The sequence below is a fragment of the Myotis myotis genome, unplaced genomic scaffold (assembly GCF_014108235.1).
Source record: "Myotis myotis isolate mMyoMyo1 unplaced genomic scaffold, mMyoMyo1.p scaffold_m19_p_19, whole genome shotgun sequence".
Taxonomy (NCBI): Eukaryota; Metazoa; Chordata; class Mammalia; order Chiroptera; family Vespertilionidae; genus Myotis; species Myotis myotis.
In genome coordinates, this window is record NW_023416323.1 from 29,799,992 (window position 1) to 29,814,291 (window position 14,300).

Below are 14,300 nucleotides of genomic sequence, written 5' to 3' on the forward strand. Positions count from 1 at the left end.
AATCCCCGGTAAGGGGCATGCAGGAGGCAGCCAATCAATGTTTCACTTTCACATTGATGTTTCTCTCTCTCTAGCCCTCTATCTCCCTCTCTCTCTATCAATAAAAACATATATTTTTATAAAAAGCAACCAATCTCTATATTTAAAAGACTAATACGCAAAGTGTCCCCTTGGGAGTTCGACTGGGAGACCAGGAGTTCGATTGCTCACTATGATGTGCGCTGACCATGAGAGGGTGGTGTGGAATGAAGGAAGGCCCCAGCCGGCAGGCAGAAGGCCCCGATCAGCCCTGATCGCCAGCCAGGCCTAGGGACCCTACCCAGGCATGAATTTCATGCACCGGGCCTTTAGTGAATGCATAAATAAGTGGGACAACAAATTGATATTTCCCTCTTCCTCTCTCTCAAATCAATGAATAAAAATTTAAAAAAATAAAATAAAATACTTCCCTAGAAATAACAACTGTGGGATTTTGTGCTATCAGAAGATCATGTCTATTGACATTTTCATTTTTTTCCAGGATTGTGTTTTAGTTATTTCTACAGTTGGCTTTCTTTTAGTAGAACTTGTTCTGCAAAACCTTTTCAGTAGGAACCGGTCCAGGGCTCTCAGCGCTATCAAAACTTTATCAACCCCCTGGAGTCCTAGCAGTGTGAGGAGGTGTGATCGGCCCCGGACCAAGCAAAGCCTGCGTGCTGCTACATCCCTACGTCCCGCTGGGATGTCCGACCACCACTGTCATTATGCCAAAGAGAAAGGCGGAAGGGGATGCTAAAGGAGATAAAGCCAAGGTAAAGGAGGAACCACAGAGAAGATCTGCCAGGTTATCAGCTAAACCTGCTCCTCCAAAGCCAGAGCCCAAGGCTAAAAAGGCCCCTGCAAAGGGAGAGAAGGCACTGAAAGGGAAAAGGGAAAGCTGATGTTGACAAAGATGGGAATAACCCTGCAGAAAATGGAGATGCCAGGATAGGCACAGAAAGCTGAAAGTGCTGGAGATGCCAAGTGAAGTGTGTGCATTTTTTAAAAAATATATTTTGTTGATTTTTCACAGAGAGGAAGGGAGAGGGATAGAAAGTTAGAAACATCGATGAGAGAGAAACATCGATCAGCTGCCTCCTGCACATCTCCTACTAGGGATGTGCCCGCAACCAAGGTACATGGCCCTGGCCGGAATTGAACCCGGGACCCTTCAGTCCGCAGGCCGACTCTCTATCCAATGAGTCAAACCGGTTAGGGCGAAGTGTATGCATTTTTGATAACTGTGTATTCAGGTGACTGTACAGTTTGAAATACTATTTTTTATCAAGTTTTATAAAAATGCAGAATTTTGTTTTACTTTTTTTTTTAAAGCTATATAAGCTATGCACACAAAACACTTTATTGTTATTTTGGGGGGGAAGGACATATAGTACTAATAGAACGTCTCCAAAGTTGGACTGACATGGAGGGGAATACCTTTCCCTTCTGGTTTTGAGAAACTTCCTCTTGGTTCCTGGGAGGAGGGATCTCTTGCTGTGGACACACATTAGCCATCGTGGCACGAACACCTTGTTGTGTGGGAAAACTAAAATTTGTTTTTATGTCCTTTTCTCCCTCTCCACTTTAAACATAGACTTTGGCTCTCTTAAGCCCAAAGACCTATGGGGACCTGACCCAAACAAACTGATTTCCAGTATGCTGGGCAATCTGGACTTTCCAGTGTCACCACTGAAATGGAGTCCCTCAAAAGAGCAGCGGTTTCTTTTTAGATTGTGGATCTACAGATTGACATTCTCTGCCATTTTCATTTCATTTCCTGAAAGTCAGGGTCGGCTTGTGAAAAGTTGTTAAACAACATGCTTAATGTGAAATGTCAACCCTCACTCTGAACTTTTCCTGTTCAGAGCATCAGATGAAGACTTCACTGGGTTTTATAGTGGCTTTCTGATTTGGGTAGTTCACTGAAGAAGGGAGTTTGAAAGTTGTTGTATACTGTTAAGGACTGTGTGCCCATGTCCTGCCTGAAATACCATGATTGTTTATGAAAAGTATCTTTAATAAAGTTGGATACAGTTTGGCTTGTGGAAAAAAAAAACAAAAACACCTTTTCAGTAGAATAAAATTTGCATCCAATTGTATTTGAAGTATCTAATTTTAAAAAAATCAATGCAACTATCTTGATTGGGTGATGGTTTCAAAGCGTGTGTGTGTATGTCAAAAGTTATTAATTTACATACTTTAAATACATGCTACTTATTGTGTCCATTTTACCTGTACAAAGCTGTTTAAAAAATAAAAGATAAACTAATGCAGTTCACTCCAGCCGTTCATTCAAGTCTCAGATTTCTTAGTGCTGTCTTAGCATTCAAAAAGTTTCATCTCTATTAAGACATTTTATTCTTTTATTTGCTTGACACAAAAGAGACTGGGTAAGTATACTTTTTCCTATCTGAATTTGAAAGGGCCAAAGTACTTGTGGGTGAAGTGGCTTACCCAAAGTGTCAGTCAATGACATGAAGAGAATGTTGGTCTCCCTATCCCTAATTCCTATTCTTTTCACTCTGAGAGAAACAATTTTTTCTTGTTCTGAGCGTAACTAACAGAGCTAAGCAACCTTAAATAGTAGGGAAAGAAAGCAGTAGAATAGATTGCATTACTTAATTGCTGAAAAAACAGATGAGAGAATAAGAGACACTGAGTAACAAATGGTTGACGTAATTCATTCAATAAGAATTAATTCAGCAGTGGCTTTGTCCTAGAGACTTGCTAAATGCTGGAAATATAGTCATGAACATCACTGACATGGCCTCTGGTTTCATAAAATTTGAAGTTCAGTGGCGAAAACATTAAACAAACATACAAATTATAATATAATCACAGCTGTCATAAATGACAAGAAAAATACAGGATGCAACAAGCATGTAGCACAGCATGTTTGTTCACACTAAGACCCAGTTGTGGTCACCAGCAATTTTTTAACTCCTATTAGTTTCTCAGGGATCAGCTCAATGTCATTCTTTTCCAAGATTCCTAAACCCACCTCATCAGAGTAATTATCTCTCTACTAAGATTCTATGCCTGTACGTAGTTTTATATAAAATTTAACTGGACTTTGAACTCCCTGAGGGCATCTGACATTTGTTTTAATGCCTAATATTTGCCACTCATTCATTTAGAAACTTCTACAGAGTGCCTACATTCCAAGTACTAGGCTGCTGGGCACTAAATTCATTCATTTACCTATCTGTCCACTTATATCATGATGCCCAGGGTATGTAAGACACTCAATAAATGTGAATGGAATGATATGTTGCACCGGAAATCAGTAATCAGTGCCTTTGGGAAAAAATGCTGCCACCACATCCCTCTACATCCAACTGGAATTTTACCTAGTTTACAATCTCCTTTACTCCCAAATATAGGATGTAAGTCTACATTCTGATGGGCCAACTTAGGAATCTACTTCCTGCTATCACCTCACCAAAGTTTCTGATATTAAAATGTTTCATGATTTTTCCTGAAATTGGTATTTGACACCCCCAGCAGGAAATGCCACCTTACCAAAGCTGCAACAGTGTGGAGACTGATATAAAGCAATGGTCTCGACAATTTTCCTTCTTGTGCCCAAAAGAACGAGCAAACCTCAGTTTCCAAATGACAGTGAGCTGCCACAATTCCTAGGCAGGCTCTTTCTCACCAACATAACACATCAAAACGCGGAGCTTCTCTCATCAGTCAGACAAGAAATCGCATGCTACAGAAGGTACACAGTTCAAAACAACTCCAGAGAGCTTTCAGAGTCACTTTCTTTTGATCTCTGGCTACAAAAGACATACAAGGTTTTGTAGAACTGAACTTAAGAAGAAAATTATCAGAAACACCAAATCAGGCTTCCAAATGACTTACTTTCTCCTGAAAGTAGTTTGCTGACAAGTTATATATTTCCACAGTGCCATCTGTTCTTGAAACAGCCAATCTGTTTGACTGGTTATTGTAAGCCACACAGCGGATCCCTGATGGAACATAATTAAAGAAACGAACTCGATGGACTTTAAATTCACCCATTCCTAAGGGAGGGGAGGAAAAAAAAAAAAAGAGTCATTTTTGTAAAATGTTAACTGCAGTATTGTTCCTTATTATCACTGCTCTGGCTGGAAGACTCCAACTATCTCTCACTGAAGTTCATGTCTACGGATCTAACTAGTGATATTTTCATGCCCCACACAAGAACCTATCAAACAATCTCCAGACGCTCAAGATTCTTTTGCAAAAATGTTAAAACATCAACATACAGAGCATCACCCAGACGTCTAACAATCCTGACAACTGCCTGAAGGAAGTAGTATGGAAAAGAGGGGTGAGAATCTAAGATGTGATCTCAGGGCAAAAGACTGAACACAGTGTCATTCTGTAAAGGGAGCGTCCGAGGGAGACGCTGGAGCGGACCAGCTGAATTCCAGGAAGAAAGAACTGAGGTCCTTCTTCCCATCTGGGGCGTGAGGCTTCTCCGAGGGCAATGACACTGGCGGATGCTGGGAACGGAGAGAGTAAGCACCGCGACCCTCCGCAGAGGCAAGAAACGCTGACAGCCCAAGCCGGCCTCTCAGAGTCAGGTCTGCGGAACTCCCGCATCGAAAGCACCTTGAAGAAACGGTTTTCAGAAATGCAAGAGTCCAGGTCGTACTCCATACAGCTCCAGAATTCCAATTTCTGGGGGAGGGGGGCAGACGCTAGGAATCTGCATCTTAGCGAGCACTTCTTCCTAGCTCCACCGCGGGCGAAGGCTGCAGGTCACAGACTTCAAGGGGGGACTGACGGGGCGGGCGGAGCCCAGAGCTCTCGATCGGGGAAGCGACCGGACTCGGTCTGGCATCTGTCAACTACCACTCCAACTCCCCGCCCCCAACCCCGCCAACGTACGCACTCGGAAAGGGCAGGGGCCGGGCCTGGCTGCCCCCTTACTCGTCTCCCTTCAAGGTTAGGAACCCGAGAACAGAAAACCGGTGTTGGGCCCGGCCCGGCTAAGAAGGAGTCTGAGCGCGCACGAGGTCTCCACCGCCCCTTTCATCTCCGGGGACCTACAGAGTAGCCCCCACCCGCCCTCGACACCAGGGAGCCGGGGGGCTCCACGCGGCTTCGACCGGGGGCCGGCCGCACCCCCGGGAACTGCCCTCCCTCGCTGCCGCTTCCCACATCTCTTCCCCAACTCACCCGCCGACGGGCGCTCGCTCTCTCCGCCCCGGCCCCACGTGCGCGCACTCGCGTGCCCTGCCCCGGAAGTGCTCGCGGCGCAAGGCCGGAAGTGCGCAGGCAGTGCTCGCGGCGGCGGCGACGGCGGCGGGAGGTTCGTTTGTCGCCCGTTGGCCGCGCGGCGCCGCGCTCGGCGGCCGCCATTGCAGGTCAGGCCGCGGGCAGGGGGGTGCGGGAGGCCGCGGGGAGCGAGGGCCGAGCCGGGGATGGGGGCGAGGGGGCGAGGGGACGGGAAGCTAGGAAGCAGGGGCCGGGCGGGGCGCGCAGCTCGGAGAGAAGAATGGCGAGCGGTGGGGCGGGGAGCGGCGGGCGGGGGAGGGGAGATCGGGAAGGGAGCGGGGAGGGCCCCGCAGAAGTGGGGACGGAGCTGGGGGGCAGGGGGGTAGGGGGGGGTCCGGGAATAGGAAGGCCGGGAACTGGGGGGTGGGGGCGGAGCGGCGTGGAGACGGAAGGCGGAGGGAAGGAAGGGAGCGAGCGGGGCGGAGCGCAGCGGAGAAGGGCGGAAAGGGTGGCCGAGCGCGGGCGGAGGACGGAGAAGGGGGCGGCGCGGGCCGGATTCTCGAGGTACGTGCGAAAGGGGCCCTTCCCGGTGTGTGTGTGGGGGGCCTTCCCGATGGGCGGGGGGCAGAGCGGGAGGCTTGCGGGAGCGGGTAGAGCTGGAGCCCCAGGAGTAGCGGGAATATCGGAAAGGGGATGGGGGGGGGCGGGTTGTAGGGCCGTGAGGTTTGTTCGCAGGGACATGTTAAATCGGCGGGGAGGCTGCTGGGGGAGGTGATTTTGGGGAGGGTGGTTGAAGGAAGAAACAGTCTGGAAAGTGATCCAGGTTCCTTTGTGGGCGGAGAGACGGGGGGGAAGAGTGGGGTGAGGTCCTGGAGGAATGAACGCAGTGTTTTAGAATTCAGGGGGAACAGGGATCGATTTAACGGGCGGTGGAAGGAGACGTTTAAGAGGAATCTTTGGAGGAGGGTAAACGGTTTGGAAGGTCACTCGCGGGGGGGGGGGGGGTCAGGTAGCAAAGAATCGATTACCTGGGAGGTTGGAGAAAGGGTTAAACAGCCTGGTGAGAGGTCCCGGCAAAAGGGGGGCGGAGGCTGGTGAGGAGAGGGGAAGCGGATGGAGTAGTGTAGTCCCAGAAAGGGGGCGGGACTAGGAGTAGGAAGTGTTTGTGGCCCAAATTGAAGGGATGGGAAGGGGATGGGGAGAGGCTGGAGAAGACGGGAGCCGGTGGGAGGAGAGCCCACGGTAGAGGGGAGACCGCAAGCAGGGCTAGAAAAGAAGGGAGGGGGCCGCAGAGTAGCAGAAGATGGAGAAAACTGGATTAACTCAGATGGACTGAAGTCATCTTTTCCACTCATTACCTACAAATACCAGTAATTGATTCCCTCCATCCTGGGAATCCTAAAATGTGATGGGAAAGTACCACGTCTGTACATAGACCCCACACACGTTTTTGAACACAGTCTTCACTAATGAAAAGTCTGGAAGCATTCAGTTCCACTTACACCCCATAACATACCTTTTTGGAAGGGAACAAGCTCATTTAGAAGCAGGATTTTAGTCCTTGATGGTATAAGGCTTTCCACAGACAAGATCCCCTTTAGACCATCCCCTTCAGTCGCAAAACCACAATGACACGGCTAATAAAAATCTGTATTCATTTGTATATCAAACTACTGAATTGTTCATTTGGTGGAAAGGCATACAGAAAAATAGTCAACATATTTAGAGGGGGGAAAAACCTTCCAGAACTTAATCCCTGAAGCAGTTTGGTGAACCCTGACTACCACGTTTGAATTGTCCTCCCATTATGTAAAACTGATTTTATTCTGATGACCTGATGCTGCTGTAGAATGTTTTACTCCACTATAAACATTGGTGTAATATACAGTGTAATAAGACATTCTATACTAAGAAAAAGCCATGTTCCTCCAGGTAATCAGTAGCTTGATGCTATGGCTTACCTTGTCTTAGGCACAGTGCTGAGGATTTTACATTCATAACCTCATTTAACTCATAACTCTGCAATAGGTTCTTTTTTATGCCTAATTTATTGGTGGGGGACTGAAATGAGGTTAAATTACTCCCATCACGCACAGGATAAGTGTCATAATCATAGAATCCAGATCTGATGACTTTTCTCCCTGTATCCCCCAACACAAAGGATAGTCTCTGGGACGAAATAAGAGCACAATAAATGCTGTTGGCCTAGCAGAAGTTAAAGCTTTCTTTAAAAGCTTAAAATACAAGAGTTAAAGGTTCTAATGAAAACAATTTATAAAACATTATTTCGCTCTAGGAAAACAATAATTTGCAGTTAAACCATTGAGTCAAGGCCCCTTTCAGTAAAAGCTGTATGTTCTGTTTAATTAGATACATCCCATACTTTATTCTGCCACATTTTATTTTGGGGGCAGTTATCATTAATGAAAATCATTGCTCTTGCTGTTCTCTGTAAGACATTAGTAATCTTTTAACAGTTCAGAAGATAAATTTTGTCAGAAATAAAAATGAGTTTTGATGTCAAAGAATGTCCTCTATAGTCAATTAGATATGATAATAAGCAGTCTTACTGTTCCTTTTTAACTGCCTGCCCCACAGATGTATTAGCTACTTTGGTGGCAAGTTGTAAGATCTTCATAGGTTACTTGCAATTTTGTAAGTGATACTATGAAAAGGCTAGTATTATAAAGCAATCAGTTCTACAGACATGCTGTATACCTGTCTACTTTGAACTAAGGGCAACTGTTGCAAGTAAAGAAATAATAGGTTCAGGTGATAGGATATTTTAAGGTGATAAAGTAGAATTTTTAAATTTGACAATACAGATGCACTATAGGAGAGGACTGCAAGAGAGACCATATTGTGGAGGTTAGTGAGAGTTCACATCCCAGCTCTACCACTTTGTGACCAGTTATTTGACTTGTAGCTTCGTTAAGCCTGTTTTCCTCATCTGTAAAATGGGAGTGATAAAACAGTGCCTACATCCCGGGATTGTTCTCATTTTAGAACCAAAAGAATCCAAATTAAGTATTCTGAAAAGTTTAGCTATGTGAGAAATGAAGCTTTTTGTATTGTAAACATAATACTCTGACTGGACTTTTCTCTTAGAAATTGTGGTGGCACTTCAATTTTTCAGGTTTTTAGTAATTTTAATAGTAATTAACTTCAAAATAGAGATAGCCGCCCAATGAGAAGGTGTACCCCACCCGGATTGTTCTGATTCTAGTCAAACCTTTTGGGTTTTAATTTTAAATTCTTATCCTCCTTCAAGAACTTGGGAAGGATTTTTAAAGTGCTTTTGCTGGTTCTTTTAATTAGGGCCTCGTTTTTCTGAAGGCCTGTTGCCTTCCTGAGCTAGAGTATTACCTGTTTTTAGGTGGTCCTGCAACCAGTGCTGCTTCCGAAGGTCTCACTTATTCAGGGATGCTCTTCTGACCAGTTGTTGGGTGTATGCAGTGCCTGCCTGATGCCTTGATGCCTTTTCATTCTCACTGGCTCTTGGTTTTCTCCTTTGGGAAGGATAGAATTGGGTAGTCATAATGAGTGTAAAGTCAAATGTCCTAGGTTCTTAGGCTGGCTCTACCACATACTAGCTGTGTGTGTGCCACAAACAAGCAAGTGCATCTCTCAGTAGCTTTATCTACAAAATAGGGATCAGTATCAGAGTGGTCACAGTGTTTGGGATACCCATGTATAGGCACAGCATCTGATTCATTGTAAATAAAAATTCAATAAATACTAGCTGCCATTTATATTTGAATTATAAGTCCAGTGATTCAACCAACCGCTATTCCCAAAGTATGTTTGGTGCTCAAGAGTAGAGATGCTATCTGTTGAGTCTCTGTGCTGGCAATATACTTCTTCCTGGATATCCAAAATGAAGATTAACAAATCAGTGAAGAAACCTGTGTTACTTGCTGAGCTTGAGCACAGTTTTAATACCTATTAACTTGCTGGATTCAGTTGGAAAACACTGGACTAATAACCTTCCACTAAGCTCCATCTGTTCATTGGAAAGACTTACACAGAAGCTGTAGTGTAGGTCTCCCATGCTCTCAATCCCCCATGAATCTGTCCTTCCCAGAAAGACAAGTACAGGCAAAAATGTCCCATTTTAACCTATTCTCATGGAGTACCACAAACTTCCACCAGATGGTGATAGTGTATAAAATGAGAATTGTCAGTGTTTTAGTATCTAAGTGAAAGATGGTCAAAGCATTTGATGAGAGTCATATCAGAAATCAGCTTACCATTCACTGAAGTTGTCTGAAGGACTTTTACGTCCTCAAGGCTTTTATTTAAAGGGGGTCCTTTGAATCTTGAAATATCAGATAACCAAAGTGGTAGCCACGAAGTTTATATCATCACCAAAGAAAAAAGTAAAATCTAAAAGAACTCGTTTTTTGTTTTTTTAAAATATCCTTGAGAAAAGTTATTAGCATAGTGGTGAAGAGCGTGGGCTATGCAGTGTATGTCTTGGGTTCAAATTTTGGTTCTTTGACTAGTAGCTATGCGACCTGGAACCCAATTGTGCTATCTGTAAACTGTTCATACTGTAGTTGACCCTTGATGATTTTTTTTTTTTTAAATCCTCACCCGAAGATATTTTTTCCATTGATTTTTAGAGTTGGAGAGGGAAAGACAAATTTTGATGTGAGAGAAACACATCAATTGGTTGCCTCCTGCATGAGCCTGACCAGGGACCGGGTAGGGGAAGAGCCTGCAACCAAGGTATGTGCCTTTGACCTGAATCGAACTCAGGACCCTTCGGTCTGCAGGCCAACACTATCCCCAGAGCCAAACCGGCTAGGGCGACCCTTGGTGATTTTAAGCAGTCGTATATGTACATCAGTTTTTTAAAAGTTTACACCTTATGGAATTGTTAGAGGAATGATATGTATCTAAAGCACTAAATGCTTAGTACACAATAAGTGGTAAATATTAGCTGTCATTATCCTAAATCTTCTTTTTTCCCTCTCCAGCTTATTTTCAGTTACTTTGTAAAGACGGAAGGCTCATGGTACAAATTATTGTCTCCAGGTGAGTACATTTTGAGACTTTTTATGTCGTTTGAATGCTTAGGGCTATATAGATTTGATATTTCCTTGCAAGAATCAGGGTCCTCAGGTGCATCTTGTACAGATGCTTGCATTTCAATCTCTAGTTCAGTGCTTAGCACTGCCTAGTTTCCCAAGAACTTGTGCTCAACAGAGAGTTCCTTTGGGCCTTGAATGGTGGTGTAGGATACTATTCATCCTTTACCCCCTCAAAAATATTGTAACCGCCAGCCCTTTGCTTGCAGTGCTGGGGCTGGAGGCCTGTCAGAATGGGTGCTGATGGAGCTACAGGGGGAGATCGAGGCTCGCTACAGCACTGGATTAGCTGGAAACCTCCTGGGAGACCTACATTACACCACTGAGGTGAGGGGGCTTTTCTTTCCTTGCCTAATGCCTCAGGAAAGCAAGCTACACCTAGGTGGTGCTCCCAGGACCTAGAGTGAGGACTGCCCTCAGGTTTGTTAATCAAGGGCTAGCTAATCTGCTAAATTATCTGCTTGTTCTCCCCCCCCACCTCTGCAGTTGCAGGTAAATTTAGCTTTGGGGAATCTTGAAAGGTCACAGTTCTTTTTTTTTTTCTTTTTTCTTTTTTCTGGGGAGAGGGAGCGGGAGAGGGAGAGATAGAAACATCAATGATGAGAGAATCATTGATCGGCTGCCTCCTGCAAGCCTCCCTACTGGAATCAAGTCCACTACCTAGGCATGTGCCCTGACCAGGAATCAAACCGTGACCTCCTGGTTCATAGGTTATACTCAACCACTGAGCCACATTGGCCAGGCAAAAGGTCACAGTTCTAAAAGTGAAAATTCTCTTACCAGGGCCATAAAGGGCATGAGGATGGGTTGTCCACTGTAGCTATATAGCAGTGTAAGAGCCAGACCAGGGAGTGCAGGTACCACTGCTGCCTGCCAGGGCATCTTTAGGAAGCACTTGAGTGTGATGATCTTGCCCTGAATCTCAGGCATCTTACTCTTATTCTGCCAAAGGGAATTCCTGTGCTGATCGTGGGTCATCACATCCTGTATGGGAAAATCATCCACCTGGAGAAACCTTTTGCGGTCCTTGTCAAACACACTTCTCTGGAGCAGGACTGTGATGAGCGTGGCTGTAAGACTGGCACCCGGTACCTGGTGACAGCACTCATCAAAAACAAGATTCTTTTCAAAACTCGCCCCAAGCCCATCATCACCAACGTACCCAAGAAAGTATGAAAGAACCCCGGATTTTCCCTAGAGAGCGGCCAACTCCTTGGACTCGTGCTCCACTGCCACCTCGAGGACGGATGGACGGTTCCCTGGGACCACAGGGGGGTCAGGGTCCTGCTCTAAACACTGGCCACCCACTGGGCATGGCCTCAGATTCCTTCCTTATGGCATCTGGTTCTCTTGGTGGAAATCTGGCCCCATTTCCAAGGAACCATTCTTCTTTTCCAGCTTCATCAGGCTCATTGGCTTCAAATCCAGCACCTTTCCCTGCTGGTGCTCGTGACTCAAGCATGGCTTCTTTTCCAAGGGGAATGAATCCCACTGCCGCAGGTGCAGTTTCTTTCTCGAGGCCCGGTGGCCTCTTGGGCCCAGGGCCAGGGCCAGCTCTAAACCCCCGAGCAGGGGCTCTTCCAGGCCCAGGGCCTCTGTCTAACCCAAGGTCAGGGGGTCTCCCAGGGCCAGGTCCTATGCCCCATTCAAGGGCAGGTGGCCTCCTGGGAACAGGTCCTGACTCCAGAAGTGGGGGCCCTATGGGCCCTGGATCGGGACCCAACCTGAGAACGGGTGTCCTCTTGACTCCTGGGAATGGCCCTCCCAATACTAGGCCCATTGGCCTGGGCCCTGGACCAAGTCCCAATCTGAGGTCGGGCTTCATGGGTACAAACCCTGCCCCAAGGTCAGGTATGTTTCCAGGCCCCGGCCTTGGGCCCAACCCAAGAGCAAGTGGTTTGGGCCCAGGCCTTGGGCCCAACCCAAGGGCTGGTGGCCTGGGCCCAAGCCCTAACATGGACACCAGAGCAGGTGGCCTCTTGGGCACAGGATCTGGTCTCAACTTAAGAATGGCTGGACCTCAAAACCTAGATCTTGCCCCCATTCTAAGAGCAGCAGGTCTTTTAGGAGCAAATTCCGCTTCTTTCTCACAGGCTTCTGGAAACATGGGCACAAGCCCATCTTCCATGGCAAGAGTACCTGGCCCCATGGGCCCCAACTTGGGTCCTGGCTCTCGGGGAATTGGCCTTCCAGGGCCAAATCCATCTCCCATGTCGAGGGCTTCTGGCCCCATGGGCCCTAATTCAGCTCATTTTTCAAGGCCAGCTGGTCCCATGGGGGTAAATACTAATCCCTTTCCAAGGGGGACAGGTTCGGGGGCACTGAACCCAGCTGCCTTTTCTCAGTCTTCTGGAACATTGGCTTCAAACCCACCTACTTTTCAGAGGTCTGCTGGCTTCCAGGGTTCAAATCCAGCAGTTTTTCCAAGAGCCTCTGGGCCACTAGGACCCAACCCAGCTAATTTCCCAAGAGCCCCTGGCTTACAGGGCCCAAGTCCAGCTACCTTCCCAAGGTCTACTGGCCCATTAGGCTCTGGTCAGGTGACTTTCCCCAGGTCAGCTTCTGGGCCTTTGGGCTCTTCAGCAGGCCCTGTGGGTATCAACCCAGCTCCTTTTGCAAGGCCAACTGGGAGCCTGGGTCTAAACCCAGCTTCCTTTCCAAGGATGAATGGTCCTATAATGAAGACTGTGGTCCCATTTCCTAGAGTGGGTAGTCTCCCTGGTACAAACCCAGCTGCTTTCCCCAGACCAGGGGGTCCAATGTCTGCAATGTACCCAAATGGAATGTTACCCCCTTAAACAGCATTTCCTCTCTAGGACCACCTTGGTTTCCAAGCATCGTGGTTCTGGGCAGAGGCTGTGTTTTAAGTAAAAGGGTAGTCATGGAGCTGGGGCTCAAGTTCAAATGAGTCATCTTTTTTCAAACTCTGCTTCTTTCTTGATTAAAGGTGAAATGTTATTTGTGGGACATGGACTGCGGCAGGTGGGAATGATCCCAGCCTTGAGAGAGAGGATCTCTAGCCTTCCAGAAGCCTGCTGTGCTTTTGTCCCACAGCTTTCTGCCCCTTGTTTCTTGCTAGTTTCTTGAATTGTTCTTGTGGACTTTTCCTCAGGGATACATTGACCTGCAGGTCCCAATTCATATGTAGTTCCCTGCTCACCACTGGAGAATCGGCTCACTGCTCTCTAGAAATGTTGCATTGGTGAATGGACCATGCTTCAGCAGCTCTGACCTGGGCAGCTTGGACCTGTCATCCTCTACTGCCATACCTTTCCCTGGGGGCTTGACGCAGAACAGGGAGGTGGGCAGCCACTTTAAAGACCCACCAACTACAATTTCCACGTGACTGGCAGGTCTTGGAGTTTCCTTCTCTGGGACTTAGAGGAGGCCAGAATCAAGGCTCCACGGTTCATCCAACTCCCTCTCCACTGGTACTCCCAATCAAAGAACCTCAAAATTTAAACTGATGTGGATGGGATAGCGGGAGGCGGGTGGGAGGGGTGGGGGGTTGAAGGGAAGAAATCACTGTGCTTTGTTCAACCTGATGTGAAAGGATGGTTGGTGTTTTTCCTGCGTTGTATCTTTTCTTACTGTTTCTTTAATAAATGGGATGAGAGGGCTACTGGTGTCACTCCGTTTTGTTACCTGTTCCACAGGGAAGGAAGTTAACTCACTGCTTTTCATGGTTTCAGCTTGTCCACAGTCCTGCATTATCTGACAGATAAAATACTTTCACTCAAGGAAGAAGCAAGCTTGATTTTTAGCCTTAGCTTGCTCCTCTGCCAGTAATTTCACCAAAGACCCTACCCACCCTCTTCAATAAAAGTTAAGCCACCATAGGCGTCCAGTTATCAAGGTAGGCTTACTGTATTCCCCAGGTCCAGAAGCAGCTGTGACAGCTCGTCCTGCTTCTCAGTGACACTCGAATTACTGCAACTGTAGTTCTAGTTCAAGTGCAACTTTTGAAAGTGGAATAGA

At 46.7% G+C, this 14,300-nt stretch overlaps 3 protein-coding genes across 19 annotated transcripts in view; 2 read left to right on the plus strand and 1 right to left on the minus strand.

Annotated features, from left to right (window-relative positions):
• Positions 1-11,248, minus strand: part of UTP4 (UTP4 small subunit processome component) — a 38,018-nt gene extending 26,770 nt beyond the window's left edge. For 2 of the 16 annotated variants that reach the window (XM_036346176.1, XM_036346173.1), the window contains exons 1-2: positions 4,426-4,873; positions 3,886-4,046 (exon numbers count right to left, since the gene is read on the minus strand). In XM_036346176.1, coding sequence (XP_036202069.1) covers positions 3,886-4,046; positions 4,426-4,468 — 204 coding nt within the window. In that variant the 5' untranslated portion in view covers positions 4,469-4,873. The other 14 variants (XM_036346177.1, XM_036346161.1, XM_036346169.1 and 11 more) reach the window with 13 other exon arrangements.
• Positions 5,265-11,536, plus strand: CHTF8 (chromosome transmission fidelity factor 8). 2 transcript variants are annotated; one of them, XM_036346183.1, is made up of 4 exons: positions 5,265-5,378; positions 10,212-10,269; positions 10,532-10,649; positions 11,274-11,536. In XM_036346183.1, the coding sequence occupies exons 2-4, from the start codon at positions 10,247-10,249 to the stop codon at positions 11,496-11,498; spliced, it is 366 nt and encodes a 121-aa protein (XP_036202076.1). In that variant the 5' UTR covers positions 5,265-5,378; positions 10,212-10,246; the 3' UTR covers positions 11,499-11,536. The 2 variants fall into 2 exon arrangements, with proteins under 2 accessions (XP_036202076.1, XP_036202077.1); XM_036346184.1 differs by lacking the exon at positions 5,265-5,378 and adding an exon at positions 5,773-5,793.
• DERPC (DERPC proline and glycine rich nuclear protein) lies at positions 11,457-13,942 on the plus strand. The gene is made up of 2 exons (XM_036346182.1): positions 11,457-12,204; positions 12,265-13,942. The coding sequence occupies exons 1-2, from the start codon at positions 11,495-11,497 to the stop codon at positions 13,118-13,120; spliced, it is 1,566 nt and encodes a 521-aa protein (XP_036202075.1). The 5' UTR covers positions 11,457-11,494; the 3' UTR covers positions 13,121-13,942.
• Positions 13,943-14,300: the final 358 nt, after the last annotated feature.